General features: G+C 37.6%; 2 protein-coding genes across 2 annotated transcripts; one reads left to right on the plus strand and one right to left on the minus strand.

Annotated features, from left to right (window-relative positions):
* The first annotated feature begins 4170 nt into the window (after positions 1 to 4170).
* LOC145782305 (lysine-specific demethylase RAD23A-like) lies at positions 4171 to 10852 on the plus strand. Its single transcript, XM_082594094.1, has 10 exons — positions 4171 to 4372; positions 5197 to 5278; positions 5364 to 5443; positions 6377 to 6525; positions 6869 to 6939; positions 7432 to 7614; positions 8011 to 8067; positions 8663 to 8793; positions 8939 to 9091; positions 9225 to 10852. Exons 1-10 carry the CDS (start codon positions 4307 to 4309, stop codon positions 9327 to 9329), a joined length of 1077 nt encoding a protein of 358 aa, XP_082450220.1. The 5' UTR covers positions 4171 to 4306; the 3' UTR covers positions 9330 to 10852.
* Positions 10853 to 11665: 813 nt separating this feature from the next.
* LOC145781676 (RING finger protein B-like) lies at positions 11666 to 26537 on the minus strand. The gene is made up of 12 exons (XM_082593351.1): positions 26451 to 26537; positions 18604 to 18643; positions 18126 to 18207; positions 17359 to 17447; positions 16307 to 16453; positions 15818 to 15970; positions 14622 to 14783; positions 13839 to 14059; positions 13233 to 13346; positions 12710 to 12861; positions 12322 to 12448; positions 11666 to 12136 (listed from the first exon to the last, which is right to left on the minus strand). The coding sequence occupies exons 1-12, from the start codon at positions 26535 to 26537 to the stop codon at positions 11999 to 12001; spliced, it is 1512 nt and encodes a 503-aa protein (XP_082449477.1). The 3' UTR covers positions 11666 to 11998.
* Between the last annotated feature and the right edge of the window lie 160 nt (positions 26538 to 26697).

Genomic DNA, 26697 nt, shown 5'->3' on the forward strand with positions numbered 1-26697 from the left:
TTACGTTTGAGCACACATTACTTGCTTTTTTGCTCAACTGATGCATATTGCATAGCCTACAACCAGACTTTTTGCAAAGAAAGTTTAACTGTGTAATATAATTATGTTACCAACGTACGGTACCATACCAAAACAATAAAAGTTCAGATGACCCAAAATTGCAGTTTATTTTGCATTGAGAAGTTTGTACATAAATACAAGCTCGCCAGCTTTTGCAGTGCCTAATCGATTTCGAACTTCTGATTGAACCAGACCAAAAGTGGAAAAAACTTGCTCAAAACATATGTTTCGTGAACAACACTGTTTGTGAACTGCCAAGTAAACTAAGTTGCCTTTCAAAACATGCATAGCCTATAGCCTTAAGTATTTAAATATAACTTTTGTATTACAGAGAAGCAGTGAAACGTTTGTTGATGTATTTATTTTTATTTTAGCAAATAAAAAATCATTTGATTTTTTTAATTGATTTTTATTGTTTGATTTAAATCATGATTTAAATCAATGATTTAAATCAGCCAACCCTGGTAAAGTTGTCTTTTGTTCAGTAGGCTATGGTTAGGCTGTACCAGTATGATTTTATTTAAAAGAGAGCTGTTCAAGGACATTTTAAAAGCCTGTAAATTGTATTTAAAGACCCTCACTTTTCACTGGTTACTATTTCACTACAAGCTGAGTAATATAGGCTAGTGTGTTAGTGTGAAGATGATCCCGTGATACAGTAGTTTATTTATTTTTTTCTAACACAGGGGTTCCCAACCGGGGGTACACGTACCCCTTGGGGGTACGAGATTAAACATCAAGGGGTACGAAGATCCTTGGGCCACAGAGCATCTTTTTAAATAGATGTCGCAGTAGCCTACAGTTTTATTTTGGAATTGTAAATGATATGCCATTACGGTCTTTGCTTTGAAAAAAAAAAACAATTATCCACAAATAATTAATGTTATTTAGTTGGCTCAGTAGCCTCATTGTCTCATAACAATGTGTTTTTTTACTTGCTTCTCCTCAAAATGAAAATGGAAACCTTGCTAACTTTCCTTGCCTTGATCAAATTACTAATAACTCTTTGCTGCAAAATGTCAAAAATGAAATTATTTCCGATTTAAAGATGCTCGTTGATTCTTTGGATGGTTACCTTTTTGCTGGTGAAATAAATTATTTCCAGCATTGGATTATAAATCCATTTCTTTTTGATTTAACAAAAATGTCGGATAAGGCTAATTTGGAGAACATCATCGAAATAAAAAGCTGGCCAAAAATTGAAACTGCTATTTGACAAATCAAAGTTAGAAGATTTTTGGTGTGTTGCTATGAAACCTTCCCAAATCTTGCTATGGAAGCCATGATAGTGTTAATTCTCTTCTCAACAACTTATTACTGTGGAAGTGGCTTTTCGACCATGATGTACATCAAGAATAAGTACAGAAATCGCCTGCAACTGTAAGATGATTTACGTGTTGCCTTGAGTAAAATCGAACCATCGTTTGAGCGAATTTTATCAGTGAAGCAGCAACAAATATCTAAGAAGTGACAAACAAAATAACTGACATTTAGTTTATTTTGGTAATGCTATGTTTGTGTGAAATATCAGTTTAACATTTAATTGAGCTATAAAAGCAATTTAATTTAGCAATATAGGCTATACCTGAAAAATTCAATCAGAATTTTTTGGGGGTACAAAGAATGCTCTGACCTGACAAAGGGGTACGAACAGCAAAAAAGGTTGAGAACCCTGCAGTCTAACAAATGATAATCAAAAATATACAAAACACAAATAATTTGCGCAGCAAGGCTGACAGCGAAAGACCAAAAGGTCACCAAAGTCAGCTTTCAAAGATAAATAGATATAAAGGACGGTTACTTAATAAGAAATATTATTTGAATAAATGGAGGCACTGAAAAAAACATACCAGTAAGGTTACTGAAGTTGGATGCAACCTAATTCGTACCATGAACAATTTGTACATTCGTATAGCTCAATTGGTTAGCACGTCACTTCTGAAACGAAGAAACTTCAAGATCAATAGCGGCGCTGCTTCGGCTCTCGGGGTGTGCGCTTGAGCAACGCATGTTAAGGACTGCTCTCCATTCAGCGGCATCTAATGGATGGAATAATTCTCCGGCAACAAGACTTCAACAATCGGAAACTTCAATCTGTCAATCTTGGTGACCGGGCCTGCGTCAGTGATTCAAGGCCTCTTCAAGTATGCAAAACTGCCAAGATTAGGCTCTGCAAGAAACTTTCCCAGTCCGAGGATAAAGATTCAATCAATCAATTTGTAACATCAACTCGTACCCTGAAAAAATCAAAAAAAGAAGTTAAAAAAAACAAAATAGCACATGGATCGGAGTTTCCGCTTAACCCTAACTTTAAAATGTTTGCGGAAACTCTGATTAGCGACTTCGGCTCTCGATCTTTTTATGGTACAAATTTATCAATTAGCGACTTCGGCTTTGTTGCGATCACCGACTTTGGCTTTGTGCTATTTTTTCTCTCGATCTTTTCATGGTACAAATGGACAGTACGAATTGTTCATGGTACTTCGGCTTTGTGCTATTTTTTCTCTCGATCTTTTCGTGGTACAAATTGACAGTACTAATTGTTCATGGTACGAATTAGGTTGCACCCACTGAAGTTAAGGTACCCCCCACATAGAATACTGGTATTTTACTAACATTTGATACCGGTACATATGGAAAAAGTACAATGAGTAAGAAAAAACACAAACCAACAAAAAAAGTGATTGCATATAAATAACCAACAACGATCTTAGGAGGGATGCAACCTAATTCGTACCATGAACAATTCGTACCATCAGTTTGTACCTTGAAAAGATCGAGAGAAAAAAATTAAAAAAAGCCGAAGTCGCTGATCGCAGTTTCCGCAAACAAACAAAAACTCTTAGGATCATTACCAAAAATTTTCAAATGTTTGCGGGAACTCCGATTAACCCTAACTTTTTTTAAATGTTTGCGGAAACTCCGATCAACCCTAACCCTTTTAAAATGTTTGCGGAAAAACGGAAACTACGATCAGCGATTTCGGCTTTGTTCTATTTTTTTCTCTTGATCTTTTCAGTTTGTTTGTTTGCGGAAACACTCTAACCCTAACCCTTTTAAAATGTTTGCGGAAACTGCAATCAGCAACTTCGGCAAACTCTTAGGATCATTACCGGAAATTTTAAATTGTTTACGGAAACTGCGGAAAAACGGAAACTGCGATCAGCGATGTTCTATTTTTTCCTCTCGATCTTTTCAGTTTGTTTGTTTGCGGATACCGATACTCGGATACCCTAACCCTTTTAAAATGTTTGCGGAAACTGCAATCAGCGACTTGGGCTTTTTTTAATTTTTTCTCTTGACCTTTTCAAGGTACGAACTGACAGTACGAATTGTTCATGGTACGAATTAGGTTGCACCCTCTTAGGAGTTGAATCACATTGACCAATATACACAGGTTCTGCTAATTTGCAAACCTATAATAATGATTGTGGAGGCAAGTGTTCAGTTTAATTTATTGTTTTGTGGGCGATAAGCAAACAAAAAGTATATTCAAATTGAGTGTCTATCAGCACAACAGGATGGCAACGAAAGACCTGTAAGGTCATCTGTCAGCTTCCACCTAAGTGATTTTGAACTGTAGGCTAAATTTTGAACACAAGTGCCAAAATCTAGTCCAATCTTTGTATGGTAAAAACAGTGTAAAAATATCCCACAAACAGTATATTCATCATCTACTACTCAAACTTGGTTTTTACTTGCAACTGTGACTGCTATAAAGCATAGCAGATCGACCTCCAGTCAAACTTTAAGTTTGCTCAGTCATTAGCAATTAGCATAGCCTTTATATTACGTAGCGTGTCATGGGTTGGATACGCCAACAGCAAATTCATTAATTGGCCAATTGAGCTAACTGCTTGATTAGATAATCTAGAATCAGTTTGTGCGAAATTCATCTTTAGATCAGTGATTAATCAATGACTATAAATAGCGGCTTACGAAAATAAGTTGCATTATATAGTTTCATGATAAAAGTTGCTTAATCAGTGATTTCTCCATCGCTTGAGTAATTGAGTATCCAACGCACAATTCTTGTCATATTGACGTTGTTTTTAGAAATAATGAAAATATAAACTTATAATGTTTGTATATTTATGCCGCAATAGGTTTCTACGTGTTATTTACTGTTAATTAATGGAACAGTAAACTTAGAATTCTTGTTAAAATTGTCCACCCTGACCTACTTTGCTGACTTACAACACCACTGAGAATTTTATATTGGCTTAAGTACGCTTGGTTATCAAATATGCAGGTTACCATCAAAACTCTTTCGCAACAAATCTTTAAAGTGGAAATTGATGGAAATGACACGGTACTTTTGATTCATCTAGTTACTATCATTACTTAAAAGAAATATAGATTTATTAATTTTATATAGTGTAAAATTATATATATATATGCTTTGTTATTAAAACATAGCATTATTTTACACACTAATAAAGGTTACCTATACACTACAGCAAAACCAACCATTTTTACAATGATTCAATGTCTGCATCCATTACGTTAATTAATGTAAAGATGGCTTCTTTAGCATCTTTTTCAAATGGAATGTTTATTTGCATTTGAATGAGTCAATGAAGAAGTATGTTTAGTACAGTGGTAAAAACTTTATCAATAAATTGCATGAGTTCAATCATGTGCTTGTATCTCAGTTTATAGATTTTCGTGTAACTTGTAATTCCTAACAGAAATCAGAATTGATGGTGAGAAAGGTTACCATCTGCTTTATTCCTCATTTTGCAAGAATGTTTGGTATTTTTGTGACCTACTTATTACATGCAAGCGTTGACTGTCCTTTAGTCGTCGTTTGTCTCAAGCAAAAGGTTTGTGATAAGCCGAATTGAAATATGGTAATCAGTGATCAGCTGAATGTTCTTGCAACCAACAATATTGATTATGTTAAACTTCAGATGAAATATCTTAAGTTGCAACACCAAACTGTTACTGACTTGAAGAAAAAATGACCTCATTTGAAGTCAGTTCTTGTTAAAGAAAGAAAAGTCTCAACCCTGTAACTCCCCAGCTGTTGTTTTTCAATCTAACTTGCCCATTCCTTGCTTCAAGATTTTGTGCTGACTTCCTAAAAGCATTGCACTTACCCATTTATTGCCTATACTTAAATTACAATTTCAGGTAAAAAAGTTGAAAGAGAAAATTGAAAGCAATAAAGGTGAAGACAGTTTTCCAGTTGGTGGCCAGAAGCTTATTTATGCTGGTATGTGTCATGCGAAATTGTGTAAGTTCTTCTTGTTTCAATTTTTTGCATTGGCATCTAATGTTTTGTCTGGATGTTATTTCAGGTAAAATTATGGAAGACAATAAAACCATTGAACATTATAAAGTTGAAGAATCAAAGTTTATTGTTGCTATGGTGACAAAGGTTCGTTAAATATTTGGTAGAGTAGTTATAGTGTTGAGTTTTACTTTCCTACTTCAAATATCACAGTTGAGATCATGACATTTTAACATAACAGTTTGATAACAAAACTATTTTCTTCTGAAAGTGGATGGTCAACATAAAGATTGGCTTCCTGTGCATTTAATCAAAAACCTTTAACACTAACCTGGTATTAACTTGGATATGACAAAAAAATTAATACTGGGCATTGGGCAAACAAAACTATCCTATTTTAAATATTAAACTGTTATATGGTAGGCTACCCAAAATAAAAATTTTGGTGCCAAATAGTCTAGCATTGCAGTGTCTCAATAGTGAACCGTTGCAGTTGTATCACATAACAATTGTGCTCACTGGTTTGTGTCAAAATTGATTGAATCTTTATCATCGGACTAGGAAAGCTTTTTTTGAGAGTTTCATCCTAGCAGTTTCGCATTCTTGTGGAGGCTTTGATCCATTGACTCAGGCCCGGTCATCAAGATTGACAGAGTGAAGTTTCCAACTATTGAAGTGTTGTTGTCGAGGAATTATTCCATTTATTAGATGCCACTGAATGGAGAGCAGTCCTTAACAGGCATTGCTCAAGTGCACACCCCGAGAGTCAAACCAGAGCTGTTTGATCTTAAAGCTTCTTCGTTCACGAAGTCACCCGCTAACCAACTGAGCTATCGGGGCGGATGGCAAGATGCTCAAAACAGTTTTGAAATGCATAGCAAAACATTCTTATGATTGTGCATTTTTATTCTCTGTAGATGTTTTTTTATTTTGTTTGCAAGATAAAAAAATAAATAAAACCACTGTGCTTGTTTCATTGCTTTAATTATGCATATCATATTGGCTTAAAATGCATTTCATTACTATCTACGTCACTTTTAATAAACAAGCGGCAATTTAAATATAATTTTTGCGGAGCAGCCAAAAGCAACGTTGACATCAGAAACATCTGACAATGCAAGTGCAGCAACTCCAGTTGCTCCTCCTCCTCAAGCACAGAGTGACGCAGCTCCGGAGCCAGAACCAGCCGACACACCTGCTCCTACTCCAGCAGTGGAACAAACAGAAAGGTTCATCATACGTTTACTTATGTTTGCTTGTCTAAGTCCTTGAAAATTCTACAGAAATAAGTAAATTCGAAAAAAGCTAAAATATATTTTATTCTAAAAAAATCAAACTTCTACGTGAAATTTCTTCAGCACTGTTTAGTATTTAGGTAGCCACATACATTAATGTATGATCACATACATATGAGCGAATTTAACAATGTTATTACTTTAACAGAACTCTGGAATGTGTTGTAAAGATTTTGACTGGATTGATAATGATTCTGTTCACCTTAAGCACACCGTTCAGTCGCACGGAAAATTCTATTGTGCAAACATTATTGTAATCTGAATCTTCTTTTTGCAGCTCAGAAGCTCCACCCGAAGCTGCTGCAACTCCACCCAGTTCAACATTGGCTGGTGCAGCGTCTGCCCTCGGTGAGTTGACACGTTGTGTTGCTGCACATGTGGAAATGTAGCGGGTGTGTGTAATATTATGTAGGCTGACATTCGAAATATCGGCACCCTGGATGTCATTCTGAATCACTACCGTTTATAACTGACTGTGAAAAGCTTTATTCTCGGACTTAAAGGCTTGTTTGAAAGTTTGATCGTGGATGTTTTGAAGGCTTTTAAAGAGAAGAATATAGATTGCAAGCTGCTTTATTTTATTGAAAGTGATTTTGTTTTACATACATCCCCGCTTGTTAAACCCACCTCCGGACCGGACGATTTTAACTTATTAAGCGAGGGGCGATTCTATGCCACTCATACACATTTGTTAATTTTGGACCGACCAAATTGGGCTTGATAAGCGAGGTGGGTCTATTAGCCTATATAGGTTTAATATGCGGGAACTACTATACCTTGAAGTCTCACAAAGCTTTAACAGTTGAACGTGACGAGCTGAGCTACTACGATTATTTCCAGTTACTGGAGAAGAATATCAGACGCTCGTAGACAACATAATGGCGATGGGATTTGAAAGAGACCGCGTCACGGAAGCGCTTACCGCAAGCTACAACAATCCTGACCGTGCAGTGGAATACTTATTTAGTGGTCCGGCTCAGATCCCTCAAGGAGCCCGTCCTCCTCCATCAGAGGTTCCGCAAGGTTTGGCCAGATTGGTGTTGAATTGTGTGAAGTTTCTCAAGCGTTCACTAGAAACGGTGTCAAATGCTTCCCAGACAGCAAAATCCGTCATTTTTTCATTGATTCAACGTCTGCGGACGATTTTTCTGTTAGTTAGCTTTCTGTGGCTTATATTTACGTTAAAATTGCATAAATGCATTTATTGTACATGTGATTGCGATGCAAGTATTTTACCGTCTAGTAAAGCAGTATATTCGCTTAATAGATGCAAGATTCAAAATTATATTTCTATGCTTTAAAATTACCGTTTCTTTTATCTTTCTTCAAACTATATTCAATATGTTAAGAATCAAAAATTGTGTTTCACATATTCAAAAAAATCCGTGTATATTTTTGATTTTATTCGTTTGTTTGCAGAACTTGCGCAAGAACAAAATCCCCCTCCTGCTGTTCCTCAAGGGGAGTCTGTTGAAGGTAAGGCTAACAAGAAGTTAACACATCGTGGTAATGCGGTTAGACTTCGTCAATCCATACAGAACTTCGATATTGGAATTCTATGCAATTCCAACATAAACTTGCTGAAAGTTTTTTTTTTGCAATGCATTCATTATTCTTCTTTCGAACGTGTTAAATGGAAGAACTTCGCCAAAACGACCTTTTTTAAGAAAGACACCGTTCATTGGGCATTGGGATAACAAGGTCTGACTATACTATAGTCGTATTTTAGTTTTAAATTCCTAAAAAAAAAATTTAGTCCAGCGTTGATGCTGTTTTTCGTTGAAGTGAAACTAATTTGAGACAGCTGTGAGCAGTTTTACTCAGTTAGTCACGAACCACGAAACGGCTTTAAGTATATTAATCAGCTTCACATGCCACACCCTGAAACTGGGAACAACCTCTTCTCTGTTGTTTGTCTTTTATTTTGCAAAGCAGCAGGTGAATCATTGTAGAAGACAAGTCGGCAGAGTATGGAATTACGTTGTTATGCGGCTATTTTAAGGAAATTTGAATTATATTTGTGATACAGTATTATTATATTGCTTTATATAAAAGTGTATTACATTTGCAGGGGCAGATCCTTTTTCTTATATACGCGATAATCCTCAACTAAAAGCCATGGCTGAAGTTGTGAGAGCGAACCCACAAATGCTGGTGCCTTACATACAGCAAATCGGCCAGCAAAATCCTGAGTTACTGCAGGTGAATGTGTGCATGTTTAATCTTCAATTGTGCTTTTGTGAAAGCATTTCTTGCAGCGGATACGGCTCTAAAGCTTTATTTTCACTTAACATGTTATGTAATAATTTTGACCAACTTTACCAATTCATTTATCTGTTTTGTACAGTACATAAACGATCACCAAGAAGAATTTATCAATTTTATTAATGCTCCTGCTTCCGCCGGATCGGCTCCTGAATCAGGCGGTCAGTCCGCCCAACCTCCTCCAGGTACCACCTACATCCGAGTCACTCCGCAAGAGCAAGCCGACATTGAGCAGGTGAGAATTACATGCTGATCCATGCCACAGATTAATTGTTATCCACGCTTTTTACCACTTTGAGCTTATGTGGAAGTTTGTTTTTTCTCTTGTCACATTTGCAACCAGCTGTCATGTTGTTCCTATTTTGCAGCTGAAAGCTCTTGGTTTTCCCGAGGCGGCTTGCGTTCAGGCGTACATGGCATGTGAAAAGAATGTCCAAATGGCAGCGGAGTTCCTTTTTTCTGACGACATGTAATGGGAGTAAATCAATGACAATCTCCTAACCGCGCCCTTTGCTTCTGCGCTGGGTGCCTGCTGTTTGAAAAAGGCTACACCGATTGGCATGTACTACTTGATATAACCCGAAAGGTTCGCTGGGTCTTCCTAAGTAATTGTATCAGCTTCTTGTTAAAAGATTTTGAAAAAATTACGCGATATGTCTAATTTCGCTACGCTATAAGTTAGGTAAGAAGTTAAGGACAGCTTTCATCTTTATAGTATCCAGGGCTTTGTTATGGGAATGTTAAAGAACTCGATATGTTACTTTAGGTGTAAACTATATGTCATGTCTTATGCCTAGGCTTTTTACATTCAGTTTCATGTGTCAACTGTATTAACTCGGACAGCAAAATGGAAATTTTACATTGTAAAAATGATGGATTGTGTTGTCTTGGGGGTATGCTTGTCTTCTAGCAAGGTTGTTTGATCTACCATAGTTTCAAGACCTTTAAAGGTTGATGTAAAATATAATTTTATGACTTGGCATAACAGCATATGGTTAATTTAATACATGTTAACATTTTTCAATTCTGTACTTGTTGGAAATATTCAATAAGCTTTTGTGTGTAGCTCCGGCACTAATGCCGCCTGGCCTATCTCAATTGATCGGAAAAAATAGTCATTTTCTTTCGTGAAATTTGTGTGGTATTGACACAATGTCACTACGGAATCTTTTCAAAACCGTTTGTTTTGTTTTCTTGTGTAACTTTGATGGTGGATAAATGTATGTCACTGGTTATGTCCAATCACCCATCCCGTTGAAACATAACTTGTTTTGTTTGATGTGTCTGAACGTGTCAAAGTAATTTTTCATTTCATATTTTGAAGTCATTTAATTGTTTAAACTTCTTTAAGCCCGTTAAGATTCGGTTTCTTTAGAACAACGAATAAAAACAACTTTTTTCGTGGTTGTACTATTGTACTTGTACTGTACGTCTAACGAAGGAAATGTAGAGAAATCTGGTAATTGATCTGCAATGTCTCTAACGAACATAAAATGCATGGCTCCTGGCTTTACTTGTGGATCGCTGCTTGAACGCGAAATTAACAAACCAATTATGCATTGCTAAATTTTGTAGATTTGTGTCTTAATAGAAAAAAGTCTTGAAAGTTGCTCGCTATCCTTCGTTTTCACTGGTTTTGATCGCATTCTCAGAAGTTAAAAACCACTCTTGCTATTCCGGAATCATCATAGATTTATCCCTAAACTGTATATGGCCAGCTAGCAGATTTGACTTTTCTGCATTGATTAATCGTCTACTGATGTTAAATCATCGTAAAAAAGGTTGGTTTGCAAGCTGGACTAGCGTCAATGGCCCTCATAATTTCTTTTTTGCCAGTCTTGAAATTTTTATGAATTAAAGCGTTTTCGCTGATGACAGTATGTTAGTCCTTCAGCTTTCAATCACAACGCTTATGCTTGTATCTATAACAAACGAAACATTTTATCTGTGTTCAATTTTGAATTATTAAATGAACTCCTTGTCCTTAGTATGGTTATATTATGGTCCATTTCTAGCCTTTAAAAACTAATTATACATTGCATGAGAGAACATAAACACAGCATGTTTAGATTTGAAATAAAACAACATTTGACACGCGGTTTTGCAGACTTGCACATTGATAACATCGATTTTCTGACTTTCTTTTTTACTTAAGCGTTTTCATGTTTTAAAGATACAGTAGTTCATGACCATACTAGGTGGCCATGAGTAGTTTAAAACGAAAAATTGTCGCAAAAACCGTCATCTGAACTACTTCTTACGCATTTCAGAACTGTTTTTAATTGAATTTTCACCAAGAACTTGGATTCGAAATGAAATTACAATGGAGCGTTTTCGTAAAAAGGAAGTATTTTTGGAATAATCTTAATTAACAAACCTTTAAATGTGTGTTTCGGTTCACGACGAAACCAAATTGAGTTTCCTTCGAAGGGACATATTTTTGGTTTTGAATCTTTATCTTCGGACTGAAAAAGCCTTGATAGGTTATTCCTGGTAGTTTCGCATATTTGTAGAGGTTTTTGACGCAGGGCCGGTTACAGAGATTAACAGAGTGAAGTTTCCGATTGTTGAAGTGTTAATGCGCTGCTCAAGCGCACACCCCGAAAGTCGAACCAGCGCCGCTTGATCTTGAAGCTTCTTCGTTCATGAAGTCACGCCCTAACTAACTGAGCTATCGGGTTTTTTTCTTGATACGTACCTAAAACAGTTTGGAGCAATGCTATTGTTTGCGGACCTGACACATGCGGCAGTGAGCAACTACATCACTCGTAGCTTTGTTTGTTCTTTACTACAGCTTTATGATGTTTTTTGCAAGTTACAGAGTGTCCCAAAAACCGATACGATATTTCGTAGGCCTAATCTACTGAATTGTTTGTTGAAAACCTTCACAAATGATTTCAGATATTAACAATAGCCTATTTGACAAGAATAACTCGACAATGGCTTATGACTAAATTGACGTCGACCGATACTGATAGCCTACTGTAACCTCAATCTTTTGGGGGTAAAACATGCGTGGTATTGCTCCAAAACGGCAACATAACCTACTGTATGTCATTTTTACTTGAAACTTGTCTAGTTTTATTATCAGATGGCGGAAGATTTAGCGTAAACCAGTCAATATGCAGGTTTGTATGACAACTTAGCATTGCTTAAGGGTCTGGTTAGACTGTAAGGATTCGAGCGCAACCTCTTGAAGCAACCTGGCAGCTTGTTTTGCTTTTTCTTCCAACTTTTCTTGTTGTTGAGTCAAATCAGCTCGTTCCACTTCAATTTGTTTCTAAAAAAGAAATTTTGTTTCGATGCACTGTTGACCAATGACCATGTAAATCAGTAATTGATTTTGTGACGACCGAAAAAAGTCAATTTGAAAAGGATATGGCCCAATTGCAACATTCTCGAAGAAAAAAGAAATATCTGTGTTATAGGATGTTCGACTTGTAAAGTAAACACCAACTTCCTTACCCATGCCTTCCTCAGTTTTTCACGTTCTGCATCACATTCTTGAACTCTTTCGTTCCACCACATCTCGTTTTGCTTTTTGTGCTTTTTAACCATTTCTTCAACTTGTGAACGTTCCCGTTCCAGTAATCTTAAGAATAAAAAATGCATTTTAAAGTTTTAAAAGATTGTAAATCAGTAGAAGACAAAATAATCATTCATCTGTCCAGCCTTTTTTTTGTACGCCACAAAATCAAAAATACGATTTCAAAAGTTGACCAAAAAACATAGCTGCATTGACACTGCTAGTGCCCTTTTATTCAATCAAAACTGCTTGTTTAATAGAGATTGCACTTCTCTGTTGTTATCTTGGTTAATTTGTATATAAAAAGGTTAAGTTTGGCATAGTTACCTGACAAGATCGGCTCTATTATTTTCAAAGGCTTGCTTTGCGTGCGCGAGTTCAACTTGTGCGGCATAAAATAGACTTTTATGTGCATCTATTGATCCAGCTTCTTGAAAACTTGGGCTCATCAGCTGGCTGTTGAGAGGAAGAGTGTCTTCCTGCATGGTTAAGAACTTTGCTTAAATTCTGGAAAGATAAGTCCAGCGTATTTTCTCTTGATTATGACCTATGTCCTATATGACGTAGATAGGCTACTAAAAACTTTAAACCTCTACAGCAGTTGGTAAAATGGAAATTTTATCTCAAATTTAGCCAATCAGTTCAGTTTATTGTTTTCTGCTGGAAAATACACAAAACACAATAAACACAAATAATTTGGACAAGGACAGCAGCGAAATACCAATCAGATCTGGCGTGCTTAGCCCTAGGTTACTTGTTTTATGTTAGAAAAGTTATCATTTCAATTGCAATAATAGGCTATTGACATAAAACCAATCATAGCATTCCAATCCAAGAGTTGTTTTCTCACCAAACATGAGTAAGCAAACTGATTGATTTTTGTTTCCACATCTTTGTCTTCATTTTTGTAGCTGTATTTTACTTTCGGTTTCTCAGTTGGTAACCAACACGATATGGAATTGCTCTAAAAGTTACATGTATGTTTGAGTAGTTTTAGCGTTCCCGTTGCAGCACTATGTAACCTATCTGAGAGTTGGACAGGCTTTAAAGTTAAAAGATTGTCCGCCCCATTAGCTCAGTGGTTACGCGCCCGACTCAAGATCACGCAGCGCTAGTTCGACTCTCGGGGTGTGCGCTTGAGCAACGCATTTCAGGACTGCTCTCCATTTAGCGGCACCTAGTGAATGGAATAATTCCGCGGCAACAATGCTTCAACAATCGGAAAACTTCACTTTGCCAATCTCTGTAACCGGCCCTGCGTCAAGAGCCTCTACATGTATGCGAAACTACCAGGAATAACCAATCAAGGCTTTGTCAGTCCGAGGATAAACATTCAAAACCAACCAACCAAATAACGTAAAGAAATAATAAATTGCATAATAAAAGTTTGCTTGGTCAATCTAACAACTAGTTATATAATGACTCAGCATTCCAATCGTTTTGCTTAAAACTTTACCTCTTTGCAAAGATCGTTGAGCATGTGCTCCAAGACGGATCGTCGAACTGATGGATTGATAAGACGTAAAGCGTAAACTGATTCCATCCCAACTTCTCCACTTGCTTCAATTCCTCCTACTATGAACATAGAGCTGTGTAGAATGAACGCGCAGTGACCACGTAATATTTCTCTCGGAGTGGAAAGGCCGGCTGTCACTGGCTGCTTCCACTTTTTGCTTCCTGAAAGTTAAATTAATTTTGAATTAGTTGAAGCACACGTTTTCTGTATTTTTTTCCTTAAACGACTTCACGAATCTTATTAGCTATTTATTGCATCAGCAGTTGCAGCAAAGCTATCCTTTCATTAGCTTATGTAGCGAAAATCTGCGGCATCGAACATAGCCTATGGTATAGGTTTGCAGTTTTGGTTGCAATAGGTTTAATTAATGCTGCAAGGTTTTTTGACTGCCTTGAAAGACAAGCAACACTACAATTGAAAGTCTGCAGCCTATCGTAACTTCGGAAGAGAAGCAATTGGCTCTATTAAAAGGTACGGTAGCCTATGATTGACAACAAAGTAAGTTAAAGGACATCATTAAAATGTCATACCATCATCAAACCAACCAAAACAGAACCAACTACGTAAGCAGTGCTTCTCTTCATTAACCTATCTTCATCTAAGGAAAAAATAATATTAGCCTATGGTCGACAAAAAGACAACCTATTGTAGTTTTTGTAAACAACTGAAGGCTATAAACTCTGTCTTTAACCATTTTTTTGCTGATTATGACCATTTTCTCACCAAGACTAAACTTGTAAAGGGAACTTTCACGTGTTTCTTTTGTGGAGATATTGCAGCCTCCCCATAAGTAGATGTCTTTATCTCTGTGAGCTACGAACGAATGTCCAGCTCTTGCTGATGGAGATAAGCTTTTACTCTTTATTCTTGACCATTCTAATGTAACTAAATTAAAATAAACCACATTAAATTGTAAAAATATTCTATGTTCATGCTTCAGTGAAAAAACATGAGCATAATGAATTCAACTGAATGAATATTTCGAGCGCCCTGATAGCTCAGTTGCTAAGCTCGTAACTTCGTAAACAAAGAAGCTTTAAGATTAAGCGGCGCTGGTTAGACTCTCGGAGGTGCGTTTGATCTAGGGACGGTAGATACCGGGACGCGCAACTCCGTTGTTCCGCCAACATTAGAAGGGTCAATTGCCAATTTGACATTTTTTTCACGCTTTGTTGCTCGCTTGTTTTCAACTAAAAAAATTAAAATACTTTAAAACCAACTTCCTTCTTCTTATATAACCTATAAAATGTACATTATTTTGTAAATCAGAAAAAATCGTAACCCTTCTAGTGTTGCGAATAAGCTAAAAGCGGATGTAGTTGCGCATCCCGATGTTCTACTGTCCCTAGTTTGATCAACGCTTTCTAAGGACTGCTCTCCACTCAGCGGCACCTAATGGATGGAATAATTTCCCTGGCAACAACATTTCAACAATCTGAAAGCTTCACTCGGTCAACCTCGATAACCGGCCTTGCCTCAAAAGCCTTTGCAAGTACTCGAAATTACCAGGAATAACCTGTCAAGGCTTTGTCAATCCGAGAATAAAGATTCAAAAACCAACCAATCAATATAGCTTAATGAGGAAATTTCGTTCCTCAAAGTATTATATTAGATATTAACTAGAAAAACTATTTAATAGGACTTTCTCAGCAAAAAATTTTTTTGACTTCTAAAATTACGTTGTAGGTCACAAATTGCTACAGAGTGTGAAAAGGTGCTCAACACGTAGAAAGCGCAACATCGATCGAAAAGATGCAATAGTAGCTTAGACGTTTTTGCGTTTGTATCAGTCAATGTAACTTATTATAGATAGGCTATAGGCCTACTATGTTTATGGAGACTACTGTAGGCTACTTTCATCCAAAAGGAAATCGTTGATTTCATGTTATCTTTATTAGCCTATGCATTTCTTTCATTACCCGTGTTCAAGTGATATAAATCGTCGAAGTATTTGTTTGCTGTTCCAGATCCTCCAAAAATATAAATCATGTCATTAACTACTTCACATCCGTGATCGCATCGAGGATCTGGTAACATCCCAGTGCACTTTATAGGAGTCCATTCATGTTCATCTACATTTGGTCAAAAAAGTTACAACGTAATATACTTTAGCAGGCTAACTTTGAATTTTGATTGAACCACTTGAATATTTACTGTAAAACAAGGAGCTGGTATACAATCCCCTCCCCTCCCCCCCCCCCCCCTTGGCAACTCATGAAAAAGAAGAATTGACCAAAACATGTGGATTGAAGTGTGTGAACAGTAAAGCAAAGGTAAAGTAGTGTCACCCTATATGTTTGGTTGAGTCATGTGTTTGTCATGAGTTACCAAAGGGGGGGGGACTTGTACACCAACTCCTAGAACAATATTTAACAACAATGTAATTAATTGATTTTAGCATAGCCTACTTAAGTTAAAAATGGAAACATCATTCGTTGAAAAGCCGTTAAGTATTCCTCCAAATATGTAAATTTTCTTCTTTACTGTTGAAGTTGAATATCCCACCGCGCGAGGAGGTGGCCCGGATGTACTGATCTTGCTCCATATTTGATCATCTGGATATTGTAAGAAAAGATATTGCGTTAAAAATTCACTTCGGCCCTAGAGGTTTATGCAAAGAAGTCAATAAATTGATTTTGTGAGCAAAGATGAGCGCAAACTTTTCCCTTCTGTTAGAGAAAACCCAAAAGGTTGTATTGAATTACTCAAGTTAAATTACTGTAGACTAGCCTATATCAGTAAATACAATGTTTTTTTTTCTCTCAAACATGTTATGTTGCTTTGCGTTGTTAAACTTTATCAAATATCATTGAATTCAGTTTTTATTTATTTTTCACCGTTAGTCTGTTACAAAATTTAAATGTCATTCTCTCTTATAAGACGTTTAATACCATAGCGACAAAAAAAATCTTGAAAAAGATAGACGAATCACGAGTGGCAATAATATTGGGTTGAAGCAGTTTCCAAAACCGATAACAAGGAAAAATTACACTACCGTAGCCTGGGCCTACTATCACAATCATTTTAGAAAAAAATTAAGGCAATGATTTTTGCTTTCCAAGACAAGCTTTTGTAATTTCCGATAGATCAGTGGTTACGCGCCCGGCTCAAAATCACGCGGCGCTGGTTCGACTCTCGGGGTGTGCGCTTGAACAACGCATTCTAAGGACTGCTCTCCATTCAGCGGCACCTAATGGATGGAATAATTCCCCGGCAACAACACTTCAACAATCGGAAACTTCACTTTGTCAATCTCGGTAACCGGCCCTGTGTCAAGAGCCTCTACAATATGCGAAACTACCAGGAATAACCAATCAAGGCTTTGTCAGTCCGAAGATAAAGATTCATAACCAACCAACCAAACCAACCAATTTTACAAAAGAAGAAGTATATCATATTGATCATATTAGCCTACTAATAATAAGTTTTTATTTGCAAAGTTTTATGAAGCCATACTCACCGATGCTAAACCTAAAAACTTCAGGAAAGCATTGATCACTGATAAGTTGATTTTTCCCGCCAAATAAGTATAAATAGTTTTCCGAGAAACTGTGTAAATACAGCTCTAGTAATTTAGTTAAATACATAGCCAATATAATACGCTAAATATAATACAAGACATCACATCTTTCGTAACCCACGTAACCTAACTTAGGCTACTGATGAATAAATTACATTGCAGCCCCTAAATAGCTCTATCAGTGTCACAAATAGCGGTTGTTTTTATCGTTTTACTTGATGCTTGCATGAAGAGACGCTCAATGCTCATGTGAAGCTTAGACATTCTCTGTTCAACTTTTGGTAATTGCCTAAATGCCCGTGAACGAGGAGGCTAAAAGGATTGCATTTTATCGACATGGTAGTTTCTTGCTTACACGAGCACACTTCAATTTAATTTATTTTTTCTTTGTCGGCAAACAACAGCAAGTCAGCAATGATAAAGTTACAAATAGTGTAGCCTACGGAAACAAAACCAACAAAAGGAAATTTAAAGCAAACCATTTCCAGTCTTAGACAGTCGGTCTGTTACAATTGCGTTCTGCATGAGATCATTGTCTCTCTTACTACAAAAGCGGCATGTCTAACAGTAGCCGGGAAGATCATTTTCGTCGTCTGCAAAATTTAGCATGTGATCTTGAAATCGCCAGAAGATTGTGAAATATTTAACTTAGCCTATATGTTTAGGAAAATAAAGATCATATCAACAAATAATAAATAAAATTTTACCACGTAGAGTGACAATCCCGTGGCAATGGAGTAATACAGCTTTTTGGTTGTATTTTTTCCCACAAAAGATTTTCTTGGATAACTGCAATACAACTAAGAAATTAGCCTATGTGCTGCAGATTATTCAAGGTAGACAATATGATAGAAAACAATTTCGAAAATATTTCATTTCGAAGCGAAATTTCTTGTCTTAATTTACATTTCAGCTAGCCTAGTAACTGCCAAGTTAGCAAATGAGATTTACGTGCTCACGTCGGATTTTCTTGATCATCGCTTGCCAAACTGAACTTGCTGACTTGTGACATGCTGAGATATGGCCTGCTCAGTTGTTAGGCCTACTTACTCAGTATCATCATTTACCAACTTCAGCCACTTGCTGAAATGTTGCTAGCTCAGTTGTCGCTTGCTCAATGCTCAGTTCACAACTGCTGACTTGTAGGAATTAAACTCGGTGAGTTGTTTAACTGCAATTACTTACCTGAAATCTTGTAGAGGTCATTAAAATATTTCAATTGTGTCTGAAATCAGAAAAAGAAGATAGTTTTGACTAAGTTTTACTGAAAGCAGAAATAAGAAAGACCACAAACAGATTTAGCTTAATCATCGTTATTATAACAGTCACTGATGGCGTAGGTAGGATTTCCTCAAGGGATTTGAAATTTTTTCAAATTGAAACGAAAACGAATTAAAAGAACACCCGTTTGCCAATAATAACCAGTAGCTAACCCTAAGTCATATTATGTAACATTAGCCTACCATACTCAGCTTACATTGACGATAATTTTTTAGTTTGCAGCAACTAGTTTACTCAATTGGATAGATTTTGTATTGAATACAAAAAAATGTGATAGATCATAGAACACTATTGACGTCGCATATAATGTTTTAACTTAACGACGTAGTGAGCTTAGGCTACTCAATCCAATAAGCCACACGTATTTAGCGTACGTTCAGTGGCGTACGCAGGGTTTTGTTACTGGGGGAGGAGAGTGTTCAACTGTTCATACTGTTCAATATAACTTGACATTTTTTTTTATCAAGAGTAGTCTAATGCTATACTTTATACTTTGATCAAGGCTTAAGGTAGCCAAGGCTATTTGTTGATGAAATATAAACTTTTACGGTCTTTGCGTAATATTTTTGAATTGAATTATTAGATATGTGAATATGAAAAGCATAATAGTAGGCCTAAATGGAAAAGTAAAAACTGTAATAGTTCGATTAACAGGCAATGTCCTACAGCAGGGGTGTGCAACCTTTATTACAGGAGGGCCATATATAAATAACTGGGTGAAACCGCTGGCCGCACGTTTATTTAACATATGGTTTCTAGTAGTGGTCACAGCGGTAAACCATAATCTCTTCGTGGGAAAATTGTAACGTAAGATTCCCAAATCCGTTCGTCTGCATGCAATGACCCAAAAATAAACACACTTTCGAAACGTCTATTCAAACAGTGTATTCCAGTAAAATTAGCCCGAGGCTATCGAAAATAGGTGTAACGCCTACACCTCTAAAAAAACTGTCACTACAATACAGATTAATTGGATAAAAGACGGAACTTTTGTCCAGCTAGCAAGCACTAAGCCAACAGTTAAATGAGCGGCCAACTTTCAAGCAATCATTTTACGAATGACCAGAATAGATATCAATATCTCAAATTCACGTATGCAGTACTGTGACGCAATAATGAAAAACAATTATGAAGTCATTCAACAGGTGTTCGAGCTAGTGAACCAATGCATTCATGTTTAAACAGGCCCAAACAGGTCCAAACAGATTTAAACAGGTCTGACACAAGTCTTATTAACGCTGGTGCAATTTTGGCTCATGTTTTAGGAATTTCCATGACGTAATATTCAGTAGACTTGAACGGTTTTTATATGACGTTTGATTTGGTGAAAATTGTCGGGAACATAGCGGCCCCTAGTTATGACAGTCTGACATGGCATAACTAAAAAGAATTGACGACAATTGTGAGCCAATGAATAAAAACACATGATACACTAATTGTTTGAATCACTCACGTTTAAGTTAATACGTAAATACAAAGGGCATGCAAAGAATGAACAACAATACGGAATAAACACGACGATACATGAAATTGGTACCATAGGTAGGCTACACGCAAAAAATGACGCTATATACAATGGTTGCGATAATAACCGACTGTTCTGGGCTCAGACAAGTATCGGCCACCGCAGACAAAACCAGGCTCAAACCCTAACACTTAGGTGTTCTTTACGGGGGCGAGGCACGAAATATCCCTCAACACGTAGTCTACTTTCACTTTCCCCGTACTCTCATCATAGTTGCAGACGGCAACTTTGGCTCTACGAACCACAGGCTTCCCTTTCCTAATTTGTGGAACTACCTCATGCACCCTCCCAAGTTGATACTTCCCACGTTTACCAATGTCTTGGAGAGAACCTACCACTACAAGTTGACCAGGCTCCAAATTCTCGGCCATTTTTAGCCATTTTTTCCGGCCCTGAAGACCTGGCAAGTAAAAATCGATCCATTTATTCCAAAACTGCTGAGAAAGTGACAAATTGAACCGATAATCCCTTCTTAATTGGTCACGATCATGTGGTTGCCCAACAGCACAGTATGGGTCTAAGTATGGGGTCAAAAGTGAGGCAGGGGTGATGACAGTAAAATCCCTAGGGTCGTCACTCAAAGGTACCAAAGGGCGTTCGTTCACGATCCGAACGGCACTGCCTGTGTACGTAAGCAGTTCAATAAAATTGGGCTTACGAATTGAAGAGTCCAAAATGTGAAAAAAGTATTTGGTCACATCAGCCATGAAACCAAATCTTTCAAGCCGAAATCTAGCCAAGACATCTGCCAGAGGGTTTAACAAGTCAGACAATTCAGGACAAGAAGACATTACATCATTTACACAAGTTCCTCGGAATTCAGATTGTTTTAAAGCCTTCTTCTTTAAATCAGCAGCTCTATCTGACGCCAACACAAAATTGTTAGGTAAATCAATAACTTCCTTCAACGGAACAGGTATCTCAAATCGACCATCTTTCAACTCAATATTCGGTTCGACAAGTTCTCTAGCCAAAATATCATTGCGAGACAATTCACAGGTTTCATTTTGCAAAGTCAAATCCTGAATGACTTTATTCAGGTCTGCTATTTCCATATCACGAGACTCAATTTTACGCTGAAAGCCAGAGATGACATCCGACTCTGAAGACGTCTGCACTCTGCACACTTTAGCAACGCTTTCAACTAAGGGTGACTTACCACCACAAGCCAACCAACCGAGAGGAGTGAGTAAAGCATGCGGTTCACTGCGATTTTCACCAACACGTTCTTCTTTTGCCCACATCAAATAAGCGTTGTCATTGCCAATCAGTACATCTACAGTACTACAATCATTCAAATGAAACATATTCACGTCATGAAAATGACGGAAACCACTTAAATCTTGTTTATGAGGTAAAGTTTTAACATCGTCAGCCCAAGCTGGGTTAACCACCGAGGTTATATCACAAAACAGTTCATCAGTCTCTAACGACTGGATGTTGAGTTTAACAAGGTCAGCACAAGTAGGTTTCTGACCAGCCAGAGTATCCATTTTAAACGACGCTTTATCATACGGTTTAAGACCAAGTTCGCACACCAAGTCACTCGAAACAAAGGTCAACTGCGAACCAGGATCATGCTGACAATACACCAACTTCGATTTGCCAGTCATTGGATTCAAAACACGAGCAGCAGTAACGCGGTTAAAGGCTGCTTTAACATTTCCAATCTTAACATTACGCACAGGAACTCTGGCACCAGCATCATCTTTACCGACCGAATCCAGAGAATCACGTGACGTCACATAAAAATCATGCAGAAGAAAATAGTGTTTCCTATCGTTGTTAGGCCCACACTGACGACAGTTGTTTGCATGATTACAGTCCTTAACCATATGCTGGCGCAAACAGTTCAAGCATTTTCCAGCTTTCACAATGACATCTCTCCGACCTTTAGGTGTCAAGCGCAAAAATTCTTTACAATTAGACAAAAAATGATATTCAACTTGACCACGTGACGAACAACAAAAACATGCCGGTATGTCACTACGTCTGGCCACACCGCCGCGCGGTGCGCCAACAGCAGTCGAGTACTGCGAACTCCCTGAAATCACATTATCATGGGGTTTTACAGACGTCTGCCTAACCGGACATGAAGGCAATTTTCCTTTGCCAAACTTTTTAAAATGCTGCGACTCACCAGAATCGCCCATTAGCATAATGCTAAAATCAGTCGACTTGCGCGTTTCCTCCCGTACTACAAAATCAAACAAACTCTGAAAGGTAGGTTCCTCAGTGCTACCATACTGATCACCTAAAAAGTCAAGATAACGCTGCTTAGCGTCAAACGGGAGTCGCTTAGCCAAATCCAAAACAAAACGTCCTTCTAATTTATCACGCTGACCATAAGCTTTCGCGTAAAGCAAACACTGCGACAATTCATCTTTAAACTCTTTCAAATCACTGGAAGAGATCGAAGTCAATTTGCTACCATAGCGATACTTTCTAATTTCTGGTTCTGCGAAAAGACCTCCACGAACTCCAAAACGTTGGGACAAGCGAGCTAACGACATTTCTATCCTGTCTTCCTCTGACAAGCCAGGAGTGTCGGAAACCAAATTAGCAATCGTTTGTGCAGCTGTTCTAACACAAGCTGCTTGCAACAAAGTCAAACGAGTTCCCTTAAAGGGCGAAGCTGCCATCAAGGCCATAACACGATTTTTAAAGAAGACAAATGGCATATTATTACCATCGTAACCAATTAAGGCCGCCTTATCGAAGAACGTCCTACTATTTTGGTATTCAAAAAAGCAATCCTGCTGTTGAGAACTCGATTTAGCGGGAGAAGACAAGCTATATCCCTTAATGGGCTGAGTGGGCTCAGTCACATGCACAGCCCGATCACGATCCTCACATACGTTAAAATCAGGAGACACGATACGCCTCTCACAACCACCCAAATTACGTGTAGGGGAAGGGAAGGTAATTTGATACGGAAGGTAATTTGATACACCCCCCCTACAGAAATGTACAAAAAATATTAGTCAAAAATATTGTCATTAGGTGGAAGATCTGTGAAAATAATGCCTACAAAAATTGCACCATGCAGCTAACTCGTGCTTTTATGGCATAAAATTGTAAAAGTGTGTTTTTTGAGTATTTTCGTAAAATTTTTAACTCATGATTATTTTCGCCTGGAAAATTAAAGAAAAGTTCCTGAAAGATGAAACCAAACTCATTTGACAGTTCATTGATAAGGCTTCAAGGGCATGTCACGTTTTTTCTGCAATGTGCATTCAAGCATACAAAAATCAGAATTTTATAACTTTTTTTGAAAAAGGTAAATTGATACATGTGGAGAAGGTAAATTGATACAGTATATTAAATTCTTTTTGTGACTGTAATAAATGTTGTCATTGATCTAGTTGATTTAAATAAGTTATTCTTTATTAACAAGACCTGCTACTTTGGGAAACGACTATTATATAGGCTTTCATAGGCCTACACGCTATCTGCTGTCAAAAAATGAGAAAAGCGCAAACCACCCCCCTTGAATAAGAACTCCAGCCAATGATCCTTCCCATGTCCATCCCGCTGCAGAAGCTTCGCTGCACACATAGGCCTCAACAGTCATCCTTGCACCCAAGCACGCCAACCACATATTAAATTTTCATTTATTGCTTTGCTGTTAAAGGGGATTTCTGTATTAGTTTTACTGTATCAAATTACCTTCCGGGTGTATCAATTTACCTTCCGTGGAAGGTAAATTGATACATTTGAGTGACGTTTTTAAAATTTCAATTAAAAAAAAAGTAACAAAAACAGAAAAGCGAAAATGTTTTTAAAAAATGTGTAAGGGATTAGACTTTCATTTCAGCTTAAAATCCATAGTTTATGTCACGTAATTTTCAGTTAACAGGCGAAAATGTTAAAAGTGTATCAAATTACCTTCCCTTCCCCTAGCTGGGCGATCAAAAACTAGCGGCGCTGAAAACTGTGAAGGGGGCAAAGCATTACTGCTAATGGCGGCCCCGTGACCTGTACGCTCTGGGGGAGGATTTCGGTTGTAATTTGCAGACCTTGGCTCTACAGCCTTCGGAAGACCCTTAGCCGCGGCCCCGAGACCTCCTGAAACAGCTGGAAAACATGTGGATTGTACAGGTCCACTTACAGATTGAACAGGCGTCTGGAAAAGGTTAGGTAAATTAAACTGTGATTGATGTTCACTTCTGGAATGCCTAGAAGAGCCCTTCCTAGAGCTACGCCGGGAGCCCGCCTCTGATCGATATTCAGCTAAAACTACCTCTTTTCGTTGTTCAGCCCTCAACTGAGCGTCTTTGAGTGCGAACTCAGCAGCTCTCGCGGCGACCTCAGCCGCTCTCGCTTCGGCCTCAGCTCTCGCGGCAGCCTCAGCTCGAATGGCCTCAGCTCTCGCGATGGCCTCAGCAGCTCTTGCTTCGGCCTCAGCTTGGATCTGGAGCTCCTCTCGTCTTAGCTGCAGGTTAATTTGTGCCACTATCCGAGACGAAGTCCTAGACATCCTAGTGCTTACATTTGAGGCGCTATCCTCAGGATGTATGTCAGCATCCAACATATCTGAGAACTCACTTTCTTTTTGTTCAAAGTTATTTTTTAACGAGTTAAATTCGGGATCTACCCTATCACGAAGTTCTGCCAAGATTGCAGAGTTAACAATTTTACTCAAAAGAGCATGGAAATGCCGTAATTCCTCTTCTAAAGTAGATAACTTAGATCTAAAAATTAACAGTTCCTGCTTATCACTCAAAGAACCTAGGGCTACAGAAAGTTTCCCAATTTGAGTCAAAATATCCCGTCTAAGATGCCGGGCCTCTCGAACTGACTTAGCCTCATCGTTAATGGGTCCCTCCCCAGAATGGCCTGCCCGACCGCAAAGAACATCATCAGGCTTAAACTCAGTCGAGTCGACGGCGGTCGAGTCCTTGTCGCCACCGAGTGTAGACATATTAAATGTTAGGGCTAAATTTAACAATTAAAAAATTAAGTTACACAAACACACAAAATTACAGTAGTTATAAAAAACTTAACTGCAAAGACCGTAAAAAATACAAAAAAGAATTTAAATGCACGATACCGTAGCTGTACGAGTATGTGAAGTCCAAACGTCCACAAAACTTGCTTGGATTCTTCCACTTGAATCTTCAAGCACAGATGGATTGCCTTTAATCTTCTTTCTTGCCAATAAATGTCAAAGTTATTTTTCTTCTGTACCAAACTGAGAAGAAATGTCTTTACTTTTCTTTACTTCTTTAGACTACCAACCAATAAGATCTTCTTTTATTATTTCTTTGCTTCTAAGTGCTTCTTGGCCTACCAACTAACTAACTTCGTCTTTTATTTTTTGCTTCTAAGTGCTTCTGTGCCAAACACTAGACAGAGAATCGTCTTTTATTTTTTTTTGCCTTCAAGTGCTTCTGTGCCAAACACTAGACAGAGAATCGTCTTTTATTTTTTATGGTCACAGCGGTAAACCATAATCTCTTCGTGGGAAAATTGTAACGTAAGATTCCCAAATCCGTTCGTCTGCATGCAATGACCCAAAAATAAACACACTTTCGAAACGTCTATTCAAACAGTGTATTCCAGTAAAATTAGCCCGAGGCTATCGAAAATAGGTGTAACGCCTACACCTCTAAAAAAACTGTCACTACAATACAGATTAATTGGATAAAAGACGGAACTTTTGTCCAGCTAGCAAGCACTAAGCCAACAGTTAAATGAGCGGCCAACTTTCAAGCAATCATTTTACGAATGACCAGAATAGATATCAATATCTCAAATTCACGTATGCAGTACTGTGACGCAATAATGAAAAACAATTATGAAGTCATTCAACAGGTGTTCGAGCTAGTGAACCAATGCATTCATGTTTAAACAGGCCCAAACAGGTCCAAACAGATTTAAACAGGTCTGACACAAGTCTTATTAACGCTGGTGCAATTTTGGCTCATGTTTTAGGAATTTCCATGACGTAATATTCAGTAGACTTGAACGGTTTTTATATGACGTTTGATTTGGTGAAAATTGTCGGGAACAAGTAGTTGTAGGAAAAAAAAACGTATTTTTTTTGTTGTTCTTATTATTCTTATGGCGTTATTAGGGGTTATCTCTTTGCAGATATAATAAGTCAAGACGCATAATTTTCTAAAGAAAACTGCTATTCAAATTTATTGTCACACCGACTTTATTTTCAGTTCAGTGAGAAATTTGCAGCTGTTTTTTTTCCGAAAGCTTTTTCCCAATTTACTTTAATGGAAGTGCTCGCAATTCGAAGTCCACTTTCCAAATGTCCGTCTGTCAGAACCGATCGATAGGGAACTTTTATGACAACCATTTTAGAAAAAAATTGTTAGCACAAATACGTTAAGCCAAAAAGAGCCATTTTTGAAGCCATGAGTTTTTTCAAATGTGGAAAGTTACCTTGTTTAAGATGTTTTCGGTAAAAATCGCCAAGATTCATTTATGAATAGGCTACTTTGCTTTCAAATCCGTTT

Source organism: Aplidium turbinatum, chromosome 13 (assembly GCF_918807975.1).
Source record: "Aplidium turbinatum chromosome 13, kaAplTurb1.1, whole genome shotgun sequence".
In the NCBI taxonomy this organism is placed as follows: domain Eukaryota; kingdom Metazoa; phylum Chordata; class Ascidiacea; order Aplousobranchia; family Polyclinidae; genus Aplidium; species Aplidium turbinatum.